A 17986-nucleotide genomic window follows, 5' to 3' on the forward strand; every position below is an offset into this window, starting at 1 on the left:
GCTGGTTATACTGTGGATATTGTGAGTGGGGGTTAGGGATTCTGCAAAGGCTGGAAATCTAAAATAAATAAAATACTGAAGATTTTCAATAATTGACGAGCCACCATGGACTAGTGAAAGATAAATCATGTTTGACAAATCACTTTGAAGCTGTAACTAACTGAATAGATAAAGGGGTACCAATGGAAGTGGTATATTTGGGCTTTCAGAAGGTCTTGTGTATGATGCCATTCAAGGGCATATTAAAAGTACAAAGGATTGAAGATATTAAACCTTGGACTGAGGACAGGTCAATTGGCAAAAACAGAGCAGGAAAGATCAGGTTATTTTTTAGTTGTGGGACTATGTCTGGTCAGGTGCCTTCAAAATTGGTAGTAGATCCCTGATTGATCACAGTCTATATCAATTATATTTATGAGTATTATGAATATATTTATATTTATGACCATGATGAATAATATATCTGTTTGCCGATGATAGAAAAGCTGGGTGGGAGTGTGGGTGGTTCAAAAGACCTGAAGCCTTTTTGAAAAGGTGACCAAGAAAATTGATGAACACAATGTGGTGGACAGTATAAACGTGAACTTTAGCAAGGTCTTGCATGGTAGTCTGGTTTGTAAAGTTAGATCACATGGGGTATAGGGTGAGCTAGCAAATTGGGTATAAAATAGTAGCAATAAAAGTAGCTTGAGGTCAGGCAGCATTTGTGGAGGGAAATGGACAATCAACTTATCAGGTCAAGACTGAAAGTATAGCAGGGAAGTCACCAGTAAAAGAGATGAGGGGAGGGATGGGGCGAGAGGTAGCAAGCAATAAATAGGTAGATACAGACAAGGAGGGGAATTGATAAATAACAGTCAGGTGAGGAATGGAAGGGTGGGATGGAGAGAACATGATGCTGGGAGGCAATAAATGGAGAATAGAAGCCTGCTGATTCTTGAATCTGGTGAGCAAGGAAATTGTATGGGAAGGGGAATTAAAATGGCATATGTAGATAAAACAGTATTGCTGATTTGATCTGTGTTTGGTTTTGCTGCTGATGACCTGATCCATAATCCATGTCAGGTTTCCACACCACCACCACCTCGTGCCATGCGGGCAGCCATGTTAGTTTTAACTTACAATTCGGAGCCTACAGTACTCATCTCGATGGTCTCTGTATATATACAAATTAAAGTACTTGTTATGATATATAATGACTGTATCATAAGTACTTTGCTTAAGAAGTGGGATTTTGGTTTGACTTTGGCTGTTATTTACAAGGCTTTTCATACTCAGACATGGCGGAAAACCAGACACTGATCAAATCAGCAATACTGTTTGAGCTACATCCCCCTTCTTTAGTTACCATTTTAAACAAGCCTATACATGCTGCTCTGGCACAGCTTCAAAGAATGATGCTGCAGCTACAGAAGTATGATATCTCTCTCACTTGCAAGCAGGGTAAGCACATGTATCTGGCTGACACATTATCTTGTGCTCCCAGGAGGTCGAGCGCCCAGCACACATCAGAAGTAGACACGTTTGACGTCATGGCAATTGATATCACTCATCTTTCACATCTGGATACCTTGGTGGTTCATACGGCAGATGATGCCACCCTACAGATGCTCGCATTGGTCATCAATCACGGATGGCCTGGCAATCAGCATTCGTTTCCGCTTGCTGTTCCGCCTTAATATTCTGTCCAAGACGAACTGGCCATTGAAGGCGGGGTTATGAAAAAGGGCCATAAGGCAGTGATCCCGCCTTCACTACAACAGAAGTACTTTGACGCTGTACACGGAGGTCATCCTGATTCTGAAGCTACAGTGCAACGAGCAAAGAGCATGTTTTTCTGGCCTGCCATGTCAGATTATATTAGCCAGAGGGTGCAGTCCTGCGCTGTGTGCAACAGCATGGCTCCACATCAACAGAAAGAGCCCCTTTTGTAGCACCCAGTTCCTGACTTGCCATGGTCTACCGTGGCTACTGACATTTTCGACTGGCGTGGCAAGCAATACTTGGTCCTGGTTGAGTCTTACTCCGGGTGGTTTGAGACCGATCTACTCCCCACAGCTTCCACTGCGGCAGTCGTCAAGAAACTTGCAAGGCATTTTTTGGTCCATGGGGTACCTCAAACCCTCATGTCCGACAATGGTGGCCAATTCACAAGTCAGCGTTTCAAGGACTTTGCAAAGGAATGGGATTTTAGGCACATCACCAGCATTCCGGAGTACCACCAGTCGAACGGGATGGCTGAGCGAGCTGTCCGCAGTGCAAAGCAGCTCATGGAGTAGTCCAGTAGGGCCGGGTCTGACGTGTTTTTGGATCTTCTCAATCTCCGCAACATTCCACGTGATCCCACACTCAGTTCGCCGGCTCAGCGACTCATGTCCAGACAGACCAGGGCTACTCTTCCAGTCTCAAAGCAGCTGCTCCAGCCACAAGTCTGCTGAGCCTGAGGTGGTTCGGGCTCGTCTGCAGCGTATAAAACTGCCGCAGAAGGCATACTACGACCAGTTCTAGTTGTCCTCTCCAACCATTGTCGTGAGAGCCAGATGGTCCATCTCCAAACCCAGAATGGATATGACCGTATGGGCACGGTCAAGGAGGTGTGTCCGCAACCAAGGTCTTATTTGATTACAATCTGATGGAGGTCTATACAGACGAAACCAACGACATATTCTGCCAGTAAATGAGCCTGGTGCAATTGAGGCAGGTTCAGTATGATGATGCAGATGACGCCAATGATGTGTTATGGACAGAGGATGGAAAGACTATCTGAATAGGGGACATGTGACAGCAGACAGTGAGCAGTTCTAGTGATCAGAACTTTGATTCTATACCTGCAAAAGGACTGCGTGCCAATGACGAAGACCCCTGTAAAGCCTGTCGACAAATCCCCTGAGAAACCTGTGCTGGTTGCGTCGTCGCCTGCTAAGAAACTCCCGATGGAGGCCGTGCCTGTGGCGACATCTCCTGTGAGGGGCACGGATGAAGGCCTGTACCGTACGCGTGCAGGACGGGTCAGCAAGCCTGTGGCTAAATATGGGGATTATGTCTAGATGTAGATCTTGGATTCTAATTAACTATAACCGACGATACTTACATTACTTGCAGTATATCCTCCATTGTTTTAATGTAGATGATAGTTACTTTTTATAGCTTTTTATACATATTACTTCTGCATGCTTTATGTTTGCCCTTTGGGCAAATGCCCAAGAAGGGGGATGCAGATCAAACAGTATTGCTGATTTGATCCGTGTCTGGTTTTGCTGATGACAAACTTATGATTGGAAGCTTACAGTACTCATCTCGATGATCTCTGTATGTATACAAATCAAAGTACTTGTTATGATATATAATGAGACTGTATCATAAGTACTTTGCACAACATATTTTTCCTGTTGATGGGTTTTATGCTTATTTTGGGTTTCACTACCTGGAAAGTATCAAGCATGTTCTGTTCCCTATCTATAAACTGATGGAGGTGACCCAGAGAGTGATAATTTGCACCCAGAGTTAGTTTAGGTACTGATATCCACACTCTTACACTTCCATAAAGAATGTGAGTAACTGCAGTTTCTCCTTCCTGCCCGGACAACAGGCAATTTCTGAAATTGCTGGCATGGCGCATAAGGATCATTGAGTGTATGTCATGTAAATGTGTGCGCTACCCATGAGCCCATAAAAGGTTGGATTCACGAACCAGACGTCCAGTTCATTTTTAATTTGCAAGATTTGAATTCTTCATAACAAATGTAATCTGAAACGATGATAACCCCAAAACTATGCTTCATTAAATATTTAATGTTGTGGGCTGATTATTTGGAAAATAAAAACTATTGACAGTTTTAATACTTAAAATAGCTGGACTGAACTGTACACTGTTTTGTATTGGCAGTCTGGGTTATTAATATTTAGTCAAGAATTAACTTAATTCAGGCAGCTAAATAATCGTGGAATAAATTTCATGTGAACTAGAACAATTGATTTTTCTTGTCCTTAATGGCTCTGGAAAGGAATTGATCGTACTTGAACCTTTTATCACGTAAAGCCTTGATCAAAATGAATGGCGGTGCAGGCTCGAAGGACCAAATGGCCTCCTCCTGCACCTCGTTTCAATGTTTCTACGTAAAGGTGTATCATGCCATCCCGTTTCAATGTCTTTTAATTTGAAATTAGTTCACAGTCTGTTTAGAAACGTACCTGGTAATGATGAGTAAATCTCCAGGATTTCATGATTAATTACTGTTACTTAAGTATTACTTAAATGATTTTATTTCTTGATGATTGTTGCAGGAATCCTACACATACAAAGACCCGATTACTGAATTTGTGGAATGCCTGTATGTGAATTTTGATTTTGACGGTGCTCAGAAGAAGCTCAGAGAGTGCGAATCGGTGAGTTTTGTTTCAAAGCTTGTTGCATTATTAATAACAGATGGGTCATCCTTTGCCACAAGCACTGCTATGAGTGGTTTGCAATCTTTTAAATAAAAACTGTGTTTTAATTCCTCTATGAAGAATGTGTCAAGTAAATGAGTGTGCTCACTGGTTTGCAAGAGTGCTTTTGGGATTGTTAACATTTAGGAAATGCATTAACACACCTCCAACATTCCTTTACTTCATTCTTCTGAAATTTTGGTTGTGGTAGCATGGAATCGAATTGAGTGGCAGAACATGCATTTAAAACCAGGCCTTTGTTCAGAATGTGTTCCCAACAGCTTCACTGCACCATCCAAATGTTGCCAGTATGCGTGGTACTCAGCAGGACACTATGGCGAGTGAGCTATTTGGGCTCATTGTGTATAATGAAGTTCCTTCTGTTCTTTTATAAATTGTATTGAACGGTAAGGTTATCATGGTTTCTCATAAAGCACCATAGGAAAAAAATGCTGCTATATTTAATGTGTGAATATTATATTACAAAGCTATGCTAGGAGCACATAGCCATTGCACCATACCCCAATGCAAGATCCTAACATTCTCCCTGCTATTAATAATAAGGTAATTGTCCTAGAATTCTGATTTCTCCCGGGGGAGGGGGGACTTTCTGGAGCACTAGTATGGGTGTTGTGGGCCGCAGGGACTGGTTTCCAGAGGACTAGAATGGACATTGTGGGCCGAATGGATTCTTGGGCTGGCAGCTCAGTCACTCAGGCCTGGTGGGCTGGCAGCTCAGTTACTCAGGTCTGGTAGGCTGACAGCTCAGTCACTCAGGGCTGGTGGGCTGGCAGATCAGTCACTCATGGCTGGTGGACTGGCAGTTCTCACTCATGGCTATTCCTTGAAATTCCATTTCAAGCAGAGTGCAGGCCACCAAATTCAATTTCATAGCATTTCAGGCAGAGTGCAGGCCACCAAATTCAGTTTCATAGCATTTCAAGCATTGTGCAGGCCACCAAATTCAATTTCATAGCATTTCAGGCAGAGAACAGGCCACCAAATTCAATTTCATAGCATTTCAGGCAGAGAACAGGCCACCAATTCAATTTCATAGCATTTCAAGCAGAGTGCAGGCCACCAAATTCAATTTCATAGCATTTCAAGCAGAGTGCAGGCCACCAAATTTGATTTCATAGCATTTCATGCAGTGTGAAGGCCACCAAATTCAATTTCATAGCAATTCAAGCAGAGTGCAGGCCACCAAATCCAATTTCATAGCATCTCAAGCAGAGTGCAGGCCACCAATTCAATTTCATAGCATTTCAAGCAGTGTGTAGGCCACCAAATTGCCAAACAACTCATTGCATTGTCATTAAGGGCTAACAAATCATTTATTGCAAGTACATTGCAGACTCACAGTTTAGTTGATTCACAGCTTAGAATCACAGTTGTGGACTCTCCCTCACGTTCTTCCAGAGTGACTGACTCACGTCCAGGCATCTGGGGTTTTATAGTCCTGCCCCTCCTCCGGAAGGTGCGTGGTGATTGACAGGCGAGAGGACCAATCAGCTGATCTCAAGATTTTTTAAACACATAACTTTTTTATTTTCCATCGACCAGGGCTGCCTCAGTGGAGGAGCACTGTGAGTAAGACGGCCAAAAGTCATAGCGATATATGGTAGCGTTTTTTCTAAAATCAATATATAGTGCAGACAGGAAGTGGTCAAGATGAGACTTTTAATTATATAGATGGCAGGAAAATCCGAGAACCAGTGAAAAATATCTATGGTGGGTAAGATCCTGGAAGGCGCTCTGATGGGTAAGATATACACGCATTTAGAAAGATAATGTCGATTAGGGATAGTTTGCAAATGTGAAAAATCATGTCTCACAAATTTGATTTTTTTGAAGAAAAGACCAAGATGGTTTCAGGGCAGTAGATTTAATCGATATAAACTACAGCAAGGTTTCCTAGTTTGTATTTTTCTCCAGAGGAGACATTGGGCTCTAATGCATCTTTACCTTTGGATCCTCTGCCTCTTGCTGCACTCAGCCTTGAAAGTTCATTTCATTAGCAGACTTTGGACAATCATTCAAGCATTCTCTTATTTCATCATAGTTCCTTGACTTTATTTTTTTCTACTTTCATACTAACCCTAACCCAAGCCCAACTTAATATTTTTGTCTTGTTTACTGCCCTAGTTATATGATATGTCAGGATACTGATCCAAACCCAGTTTAAGTTGAGCCGTTCCTCGCAGTATAGCATTTTCTCTCCAGATTTAGTGTCACTGTTCCATGAAGCTAACCGAATGTTTCACACACAATCCTTTCAGCCACATATTTAACATTGTGTGTTTAACAATATGGCAGTCAATCCAAAGATTAATTCTCAGAAGATTCTGAGTTTTAGCTTGGACCCTGGTTCCCTGAACTCTCTTGGCAGAATCTCATTCCTGGCTATATTGCTGGTTCCCATACATATCACAGCATCTGGATTCACACCCACTTCATTTTCACAGCCAGCTGCAACAAGATGCTCATTGCTCCTCCCACTTCCATTCTGTTTCACTGTCAATTTGTATGTGCAGTGCTCCCCACCCCAATGTGCTATCTCTTCCTTTACTATCATTTTACTCCCAACATTCCACTGTGCTATTGATCCACCTTCAGCTTCATTAAAGGCTACTAAACCTGCCTTGGAATTGCTACTTTTAAAAATATTGTTAATGCTGACAAATTACATTTAAGTTGGGCTGCATATATACAATGGAACAAACATTATTGATATAACTGCATATGATTATGTGCCTTAATATTGTGGTATTAGTGGTGGACCTCCATCAGCTACCCCAGGTTCAGGTGCTATTATGACATATAATTTGCTTGGGCTCAATGCTTAATGCTAATCAGCTTGGCAAACAGCAGGCCAGTTCGTATTTCGCTAAGTACTACAACCATATGTTGCGAGCATGACTTGCTGCTGACCGAATGCTGACACCACAAAACTTCCTCAGTCTGAAGAAGGGTTTCGGCCCGAAACGTCGCCTATTTCCTTCGCTCCATAGATGCTGCTGCACCCGCTGAGTTCCTCCAGCAATTTTGTGTACCTACCACAAAACTATTATATTGCCAGTAATTTTGAATTTGAGCTTTATTACTTTTATTTGTTCCGAGTGCTCAATTGCACATTGTTGAGAGCATTTTGTTTTCCAAAAAGAGCTTAAAGTAAGTGAAACAGAAGTGACCAAGCCTGCTTCATTCATCGGCACTTCAAATATTTTAAAGGCATTCAAACAATCAAAGTTCGGTCTGTAATTCCAGCCATATAAACTGTGAACAACGTAACTCCTAACCAATGAAAGTGACAATGTTCCATACGTTGCGTGTTACCAAATTTCTGTAACATAAATGGCTTTCACAATATTACATTGTAGCACAGGAAACGGAGACACACTGCCAGGCGAAGATGGTGGTGCGGGCGCTTGGGGCAAGGGCCGGAACGGAGGGTGACCCCGAGGGCGAGGCCGCGCAAGTAGCACCGGCTGGCTGATGTCTATGTGTTCCGACTTCAGCCGCGCAACGGAGACCGTCTCACGACGACCCCCCATGTCCAAAACGAAAGTGAAGGGGCCATACTCGAGGACCTTGAATGGTCTTTCGTATGGCCGCTGAAGGGGCGTCCGGTGTGTGTCCCGACGCTGGAAAACAAACGGGCAGTCCTGGAGAGCGGAACGAACCTTGGCGAGATGTCGGCACTGGTGCCAGCTTGCCCACCGTTTGCCGAAGCCGTTGCAGGGCGGCTGATGGCTGCTCCGCCTGGCCCTGTGCTGATGGGATAAACTCACCGGGCACTGTCAGCGTGCCCCCATACACCAACTCAGCTGAGGAGGTGGCCAAGTCTTCTTTGGCGTGGTGCGGACACCCAGCAAAACCCACGGCAATGCGTCGACCCAGTCCCGGTCCATGAGCCGAGCCTTCAGGGCAGCCTTGAGCTGGCGGTGGAAACGCTCATCCAGGCCGCTCGCCTGTGGATGATACGCCGTAGTGCGGTGCAGGTTAACCCCAAGAAGGCGAGCCATGGCCGACCACAGTTCAGATGTGAACTGGGCAATGTCGGACGTAATTTCCAGCGGCACTCCAAATCGGCCAATCCAGTGGGCCGCCAAAGCACGGGCACAGGTGGCCGCAGAGGTGTCTGCCAATGGAACCGCTTCCGGCCACCGCGTGAAATGGTCAACCATGGTCAGGAGGTGGGTGAAGCCCCGAGAAGGTGGCAGCGGCCCCACGATGTCCACGTGGATATGGTCAAACCGCTAGCGAGGGACTCGGCCCGCACATGCCGCTGTACCTTGGCAGTTTAGCACGGGATGCAGGTGCACGCACAATAACCAATCTTTGCGCAACCAATGCCACATGAAATGGGAAGTCACGAGGGCCGTCGTCACCCGAACGGAAGGGTGGGCCAGCCTGTGGAGCACCTCGAACACTCTGTGCCGCCAGACGACGGGGACGATGGGCCGCGGCTGACCAGTCGAAATGTCGCACAGCAGCCTTGCACCCCCGGGGCCACATGGAACATCCTCCAACCGCAGGCCCGAAACTGCTGTACGATAGGCAGACATCCCATCATCCGTCAGCTGGGCAGCAGCCAGGGCTGAGTAGTCAATGCCATCGGACACCTGCAAAACGGCGTTGACCGCGGGACGAGACAAGGCGTCGGCTACTCTGTTCTCTTTGCCCTCGATGAAACGAATGGAGGTAGGTATTGAGAGACGAATGCCAACTGCCGCTGCTGGCGAGCGGACCACGGGTCGGAAACCTTGGTGAACACAAAGGTGAGGGGCTTGTGGTCCGTGTAAGCGGTAAATGTCCAAAAAGTAACGGAAGTGGCACTCGCTGAGGTAAAGGGCGAGGAGCTCGCGGTCAAAGGCACTGTAGTGCCGCTGTGCACCGATGCGGTGCCTGCTGAAGAAGGCCAGAGGCTGCCAACGCCCGTCGATCAGCTACTCTAGCCGCTCCAACAGCTACATCGGAAGCGTCGACCGTCAGCCCGATTGGTGCATCCGCCCTTGGGTGCCCGGGTGGACGGGAATTTGATTGTAGCCACGCACCAGGTCGACCTCGGAGAACACCGCAGCCCCGGCCAGGTGCGCATTGAAATCCTGAATGTGGGGTCCGGGTACCTGTCAGCGATGGTAGCATCATTAAGATGACGATAGTCTCCGCAAGGGCGCCAGCCACCGTCCGCCTTGGGGGCCTTATGGAGCGAGGACGCCCACGGGCTGTTTGAGTGGCGCACGATACCCAGCGACTCCATAAGGCGGAACTCCTCCCGAGCTAAACGGAGTTTGTCCGGTGGAAGACGCCGTGCAGGGGTGGGCCAGTAGTCAGAATGCGATGCTCCACCTCGTGTTTTCGGGCGAAGGAGCGGAACTGCTGGTCGAGGATTTCAGGGAAGTCGGCCAGTAGACGCGAGAATGTAGCATCCACGGACGACAGGGGCCCATCAGGCAGCAGGACCGGGTCGCCCACGCAGAGGGAAACAGGCTCCAATGTTACAGAGTGCACCAGACGCTGCCACTTAACATTTGCTGGGTGCAGGGAATCCGCGCCCAGCAAAGGCTGGGAAATGTCAGCAATGAAAAGAGGCCCTCCCCGAAGTTGAGGGAGAGCGTGCGCACCCCATATGAGCGGATTGGGCTCCCATTTGCCGCGGTGAGGAGGAGGCCGCGTTTATCGGCGCAGACATCGCCATTAGAAGGGGGAAGCACACTTATCTCTGCGGTGTCGACGAGGAAACGAGCCCCAGTGCGGCGATCCCACGCAAACACACGATGAATCTGGCCGGCCGCCGAAGCAATCACTGACGGCCGTCCCATGCATTTCCCGGGAACGTATAGGTCTGCCGACACTGACGAGCTGCAGCCCTCCAGCAGCGGTGATAGTAGCACCAGCTCCCCCTGCTGGCATATGAAGAAACAGGTGGAGGTGCAGGCTGATCCGACCACCAGAGACCTCTGGTAGCGTCCAAAGGAATTGACGGCAGGCCACGCTGGGCGCGCAATGGCGGCCGGATCCCGCCACGTAGTGCGTTTAGGCGCGGCGGAGCACCGACCTGCTGTGAGCTGCCTGGCGCAGTCGGGAGGATCTCCGGCACATCCAGGGCCTGCTGACAGGCCATCCAAAGTTGATCAGCGCGCTCGCCCACCGACTGCATGTCGGTGAAAGGGTCGCTGGTAAGCTGCAGACGGATGTCCAACGGGGACTGCTGCAGGTAGGCATGATTAAAAAGAAAACCGGGCTCCTGGCTGCCCATAAGAGCCAGCATATCGCCCAGCAGGGCTGACGGCCAGTGGTCACCCAGGTCAGTCATCCGCAAGATTTGGGTCGCCCGCTCGGCCTCGCTGAGGTCAAATTTATGTAAGAGTAGGGCCTTAAGGGCCTCATACTTATTAGCCACTGGGCCCAAGGACGGTTGACTGGCAGGGTCCAAGGGCGGTTGACCGGATTGTGCGTCCTGCAGAACATTCTGGTCCATCGCGACTTGCGACGAAATGTCGAGGGTCACCAATATAGCGGGTACGTGAGAGAATGACGGCGAGAAGCCAGGCAAATTCTGTTGAGGCTTTAATGAGCACAGCACACTACTCTCCGCTTCAGTGAGAGACTGAAGATTGGTCTCGCGGCAAAAATCCCTGCTCATATCTTCGTAACTGGAAGCTGCCCCCGGTCCTGTCCATCTAGTGCCGAGGGGGATGAACCAGGGAATGGCCTACTCCCCAGGAACCGCCACAATATGTAATTAGCAATACTAATTCATTGCAAACTGCTGTGTTTTCTGTTTATGCTGGTGTCACAGCATTAAGCTCAAAAGAGGTGGTTTAGTTCAGAGGTACTGCATGGAACCAGGCCTTCAGCCCACTGAGTCCGTACCAATCAGCAATCACCCATATACTATTTCTATCCCACACACAAGGGACTATTTACAGAAGCAAATTAACCTACAAATCTGCATGTCTTTGGAATTTGGGAGGAAAATGGAGCCACTAGGAGAAAACCCAGACAGCAACCTTAGTCAGAATCAAATCCAGGTCACCTGTGCTGTAAGGCAGCAGCTCTACCACTGCGCCATTGTGCCGACAACAATTGACAGAATCAAGAAATCTGACATTTTCTAGATTTAATCATGATATTCTATTTTGATTTTCAGACTGATTCTTACTCTGTTGATAAAATTAGGTCAAGAGGGGGAACAGTGCTCAAATGTAGTGAATTTTGACCCTGGATATGAATGTTTTCTGAAACAATTTCGTCCCGACTCATTCACGCTGACCAAAATATCTGTCTCGTGAGGCTAATCCCTTTTGCCCACATTTGACCCATATCCCTCTAAGAACAGACGGGATCAGTGAGGGTTATGTTTTAATGCTAACGATGTATATTGATGATAGTTTTATGCATCTTGTAAATTTAGCCTGAGGCTTTTTCAGATGTGGACTTCCAAAAACTTGTCTATCCCTGACTGATCTAGATGGGATCATTTTCGATATAATCAATTTGAGATCATTCAGCACTTTTTTTTACTGTTTGTATGAGAACATTGCCATTATGAGCCAGCATATGTTGTGATGAACTTCCCGATCCAAGTCAAAATCTTCCAGAGCATTCCATGTTAGCGTTGTTTGCAAACCAGAGGCATAGTTGAATTTTGACAAGAAGGAAAAACATTTTACAAAGGTCTTCATTTCAGATGTCAGAATTTTGATACAGAATTTTCATACCTACATTATGTGAAGATAATGTAGATAACTCTGATCGTAAGCATGGGTGCAAGAAGCACAAAAATGATTAACACTGATTTCTCGATGGAGCGGAATAGTTTGAGTAGACACTTAGTTTATCGTGGGCTTCAAGAAAAGGAAACTGTGACCTGAGAATACTTCCTGGCAGAATTTTATCGAAATGGAAAGTGTATTTTGCTTCCAATGCTGACAGCCTTCCTTTGACCCAGTATAAGATTCAGCAAAATAGTTTTTATATCTTTCCAATAAATCTGAAGCTGGATGAACAGATTAGTGGAAATATCGCATACAGTACTGTTGTATTAAGAAGCCTTCATTTATAAATTCATCAGGAGGAGGACTAGCTGGATTTGTGGTGAGCTGGAGACTCTATTCAGAGCCAAGAATTGCCCTCCTAGCAGAAATCTGTCAGGGCCTTGGCAAACCCACGGCACATATGGGACGCAGACCAAGATATTTCACTTAATCAGGATTGTTATCCACAGTACGTGCAGAGGGATTTTGTTGCGTGATTCCTTGTTCATGGTATTTCAACTAATATTCTTGAATAAGGGTGTAGAAGATAACACTGCCCAAACAATTAAACTGAGGAGTAAATTGGATTAAATCCATTAGGATTCATTTGGTATGAAAACTTTTAATGTTCTTGTTACCTAATGTAACAATATTTTTTAAGGGTGATATTTCGGTGCATTTATAAACCACTGCTTTATACTCATCAAACCTGTGTGCGATTAAATAGACAGTGGGTTTGCACTCCTAATGAATAGTGCAGACTGCAGACCTAAGACTTTTGCCTCCATCACAGTGAGGAGATGTGGGGTGGACTCACTGTGGTGGATGTTAATATGTGTTTATTGTTGTTTTTATTGCATTATGTATGACTGCTGAAATTTCGTTCAGACTTCGGTCTGAATGACAATAAAGGCTATATCTATCTAGTTAAAGGAATATCACAATGATCGTGAAACTGCCTTGATTACTAGGAGAAAATAATTGGGTGCGGTTCGAGCATTTTGAACTAATAGTCCGAACTAAATACTGAAGGCTTGCACCTGAATCTTGAAACGTTGGAATTCTCTTTAAAGAAGAGAGTCTTTCTACCGTTGGGGAGTGAGGGCCACTTCCAATGCTACGTTATGTAACCCACCCTAAATTGCCACTGAGCACACGATAAGGGTAAGTTTTGTGTATACTATAGGTTACGTGAATATATTCCTATTAGGCTGTCAGGTTCACAGATTTCAGGATTCATAGTCACGTGGGCATTGCAGTGAAGTTGGTTTTAAATCTATTATAAGCAATGATGATTCTGATCAATGTTTCACAATAGTTCTATTTCAGAAACAAATAGGAATTCAGTGGGAGGAGCCATGTATGTGGAAAGAAATAGACAGTTGATGTTTCTGTTCAGAACTCTATGCCTGGCCTGAAAGAGTAGAGAAAAGATCACCAGTATAAAGGGGTGAGGGTGAGGGCTGAGGCTAGGACTGGCGAGCAATAGGTGGATCCAGCTGAAGAGTGGCTGATTGGCAGACGGAGTCAAGTGGGGAAGTAAATGGTGGATATAGGGACATTTAGCAAGGAGATGATAAGTGGAGGCAACAAAGTAAAGTAAAGTAAATTTATTTATATAGCACGTTTAAATCAACTCGTGTTGAGGCCAAAGTGCTTAACATAGAAAAAAAAATAATTAAGCTTCCGTACATCCATAGAAAAATTAAAATTAAGAAAAATGACACAACATATTGTATAATTCAACACAAACGTCCCCCCACAACAGAATAAAAAATTTCCACTGTGGGGAAAGGCATCAGAAAGTTCAGTCCTCTCCCTCTGTGATCACCCGAGGTCGGGGCCTATTTGTGGCCTCCGCAGCCAGTCCGATGTTTTCAGGCCCTCTTGCCAGAAAGCTGGAATGCCGGCATCGGGTGAACACTCCTCGGCGGCTTGGAAATGTCTGGAGCGGCCGCTTCCTCCCCGGAGACCGCGGCACCCGAAGTCTTCAGACCGCGCTGGTTGGAGCTCCGACTCTGGTGATCTCGAATCCCAGGCTCCGCGGTGTTTAAATCCAGCTCCGCCTGCGACTGAACGCTCCGCAGCCACAGCCACAAAGAGCAGCATACAGCAAAAAAAATTCTGTGGGTAAATGGGAACAGTGGGAGAGGGGGACCATTGAGAGGAATAGATGGGTGAGGGACAGGTGGAGTGGGTGAGGAAGGAGAAAGGGAAAAAAAACAGGTGATCAGCAGCTGGGAAGTGGGATGGCTAGGGAGGGATTAGTGAACCAGGAAATTGTAGTGAGAGTTGCTTAATGGAAAACTGAAAAAGATGTGGACGGAAGATATGATTGGCGGCAAGTTATTGTTGAAGCTGGTGGAAATATCAAATAATTATGTGTTGGGTGCAGAGGCTGGTGAAGTAATTATTTAGGATTCAATGATATGAAAATTTAAGCTGCTTAGAAATCCAAGTAGACTTGGAATAGATGTGTCTTCAGGGTCCTGGAGTCATACAGCACAGAAACTGGCCCTGTGGCCCAATTTGCCCATGCCAACCAAGAAGTCCCATCTACACTAGTTCCTCTTGGCATGTACCTGTCCAAATGTCTTTTCAATTATGTTATAGTACCTGCCTCAACTACCTCCTTTGGCAGCTCGTTCCATATACCCACCACCCTCTGTATGAAAAAGTTGCAACTCGGGTTCCTATTAAATCTTTCTCCTCTCAACTTTAACCTATATCCTCTCATTCGTGATTCCCTGATTCTAGGTAAAAGATTCTGAGCATTCACTTTGTTTGTTCCCCTCATTACCTTAAACACCTCTGTAAGATCACCCCACATCCTCCTGCACGCCAAGGAATAAAGTCCTAGCCTGCCAAGCCCCTCCATATAACGCAGGCCCTCGATGTCCTGGCAACATCTTCGCAAACCTTCACTGCACGCTTTTCAGCTTAACACCATCCTTCCTGTGGCAGAGTGAAAAAAACTGAACACAATACTCCAAATGCAGTCCCAACATTTTGTAAAATAACATCCCAACTGCTATACCCAATACCATAACTGATGATGGCCAATGTATAGAAAGCCTTCTTGACCACCCAAGTGATGCCAATTTCAAGGAACTACAGTGCCCTCTATAATGTTTGGGACAAAGACCCATCATTTATTTATTTGCCTTTGTACTCCACAGTTTGAGATTTGTAATAGAAAAAAATCACATATGGTTAAAGTACACATTGTCAGATTTTATTAAAGGATATTTTTATACATTTTGGTTTCACCATGTAGAAATCACAGCTGTATTTATACATAGTCCCCCCATTTCAGGGCACTATAATGTTTGGGACACATGGCTTCACAGGTGTTTGTAATTGCTCAGGTGTGTTTAATCACCTCCTTAATACAGGTATAAGAGAGCTCTCAGCACCTAGTCTTTCCTCCAGTCTTTCCTTCACCTTTGGAAACTTTTATTGTTGTTTATCAACATGAGGACCAAAGTTATGCCAGTGAAAGCCATTATGAGACTGAGAAACGACCAAAACTGTTAGAGATAGTGGCCAAACCTTAGGCTTACCAAGATCAACTGTTTGGAACATCATTAAGAAGAAAGAGAGCATTGGTGAGCTTACTAATTGCAAATGGGCTGACAGGCTAAAGAAGACCTCCACAGCTGATGACAGAAGAATTCTCTCTATAATGAAGAACATTCCCCAAACACCTGTCCGACAGATCAGAAACACGCTTCAGGAGTCAGGTGTGGATTTGTCAATGACCACTGTCCCCAGAAGAATTCATGAACAGAAATACAGAGGCACTGTTTTTGATGCAAACCACTGGTTAGCTGTAAAAATAGGATGGCCAGGTTACAGTTTGCCAAGAAGTACTTAAAAGAGCAACTACAGTTCTGGAAAAAAGGTCTTGTGGACAGATGAGATGGAGATTAACATATCAGAATGATGTCAAGAGCAAAGTATGGAGGAGAGAAGTAACTGTCCAAGATCCAAAGCATACCACCTCATCTGTGAAACACATTGGTGAGGGTGTTATGGCCTGGGCATGTATGGCTGCTGATGGTACTGGCTCACTTATCTTCATTGATGATACAACTGCTGATTGTAATAGCATAATGAATTCTGAAGTGTATAGGCACATCCTATCTGCTCAAGTTCAAACAAATGCCTCAAAACTCATTGGCCAGCGGTTCATTCTACAGAAAAATAATGATCCCAAACATAGTGCTAAAGGAACAAAGGTGTTTTTCAAAGCTAAAAAATGGTCAATTCTTGAGTGGCCAAGTCAATCACCCGATCTTAACCCAATTGAGTATTCCCTTTATATGCTGAAGAGAAAACTGAAGGGGACTAGCCCCAAAATAAGCATAAGCTAAAGATGGCTGTAATACAGGTCTGGCAGAGCATCTCCAGAGAAGACACCCAGCAACTAGTGATGTCCATGAATTGTAGACTTAAAGCAGTCATTGCATGCAAAGGATATGCTGTAGCGGCACCTACTGGTGCCCGCAAGTAATCAAACCCTGCGGTCAGGTGCTTCGGTCGCGTGACTATGGGGAGGGGTTTGTGTTTGCCGGCTTTCTGGGCGATACCCCTTCAGTCGTTCTCGACCACCGTTGTGGTTTGACCTTTGTACTGGCTGTGTTGTGTTACTCCGTTGATTTCGTCATTTTGTTAATATAACTGATTTTGGAAATCTACTCTCGTCTCAACCCGTCATATTGGTGACCCCGACGCACCCAATTGATAATTGGACGACAGAATGCAAGATAATTACGTTCCTGCCGCCGCTGCCAACGCCCATCAGAACGGCGTCAGCCTCAAACTGCCTGTGTTTTGGCCCGATCAGCCGCAAGTGTGGTTCGCACTCGTTGAGGCACAGTTTCATCAGCGCCGCATCGTCGCGGACAAAAGAAAATATTTCCATGTGGTGGGAGCCCTGCCGCAAGAGTCCGCCTCCCGTCTGCTGCCATATCTGAGGAATCCGCCCGCGATCACCAAATACGACGGCATCAAGGCCCTTCTGTTACACACCTTAGGGCTCACCGCCGGGACTGTGCTGCCCGCATCCTGCACATGGACGGTTTGGGGGATCGCAGGCCGTCCGTCCTCATGGCCAAGATGCTCACACTCATGGACGACCATAGCCCATGCCTGTTGTTCGATGTCCGCCTAATGCTCGCCGGCGCAGATTTCTCCGATCCTCAGCAGCTCGCGGAACGGACTGACAAGCTCTGGATGACCAAGCACCAAGATATCTGCGCCATTAACCGCATGCTCTCACAAACGCTTCTTTCGCCTCGGCGGCTCCGCGAGGAGGGCCCGCCCACGTCTTCCAGCGAAGAACCACAGCAGCAACCCAGGACTCGCGGTAGGCACCGTTGATGTTACTATCACCTCTGCTACGGCGCGGAGGCTCGACGCTGCCGCCCACCCTGCATGTTTCAGGGAAATGCCTCGGCCGATCGTCTGTATAGGCGATTGCGTTCCAGCGGCTCATGGACCAGGTCGGACGGGGCCTGCCTTTCATTTTCATTTATTTGGATGACATTCTCGTTGCCACGTCACGCCACACGGAGCACGTCACCCACCTCCGTCTTTTGTTTCAGCACCTCCGTGAACACGGCCTGGTCATTAACCCCGCGAAGTGCCAGTTTGGCCTTTGTTCCATCTCCTTCTTGGGGCACCGGGTAACCCCACATGGCGCTGCCCCGCTCCCTGCGAAGGTCGAGGCCATCCGCCAGTTTCCCTGGCTGCTCACCGTGAAGGGGCTGCAGGAGTTCGTCGGCATGGTG

At 46.4% G+C, this 17986-nt stretch overlaps 1 protein-coding gene across 1 annotated transcript in view; it reads left to right on the forward strand.

The window, feature by feature from the left end:
• eif3e (eukaryotic translation initiation factor 3 subunit E) overlaps nt 1-17986 on the forward strand; it is a 190571-nt gene that overhangs the window by 107249 nt on the left and 65336 nt on the right. Inside the window, exon 9 of the mRNA XM_033019129.1 lies at nt 4285-4386. Within this exon, the coding sequence (XP_032875020.1) occupies nt 4285-4386 (102 nt within the window). The remainder of the gene's footprint in view (nt 1-4284; nt 4387-17986) is intronic.

The sequence above is a fragment of the Amblyraja radiata genome, chromosome 4 (assembly GCF_010909765.2).
Source record: "Amblyraja radiata isolate CabotCenter1 chromosome 4, sAmbRad1.1.pri, whole genome shotgun sequence".
Lineage (NCBI taxonomy): Eukaryota > Metazoa > Chordata > Chondrichthyes > Rajiformes > Rajidae > Amblyraja > Amblyraja radiata.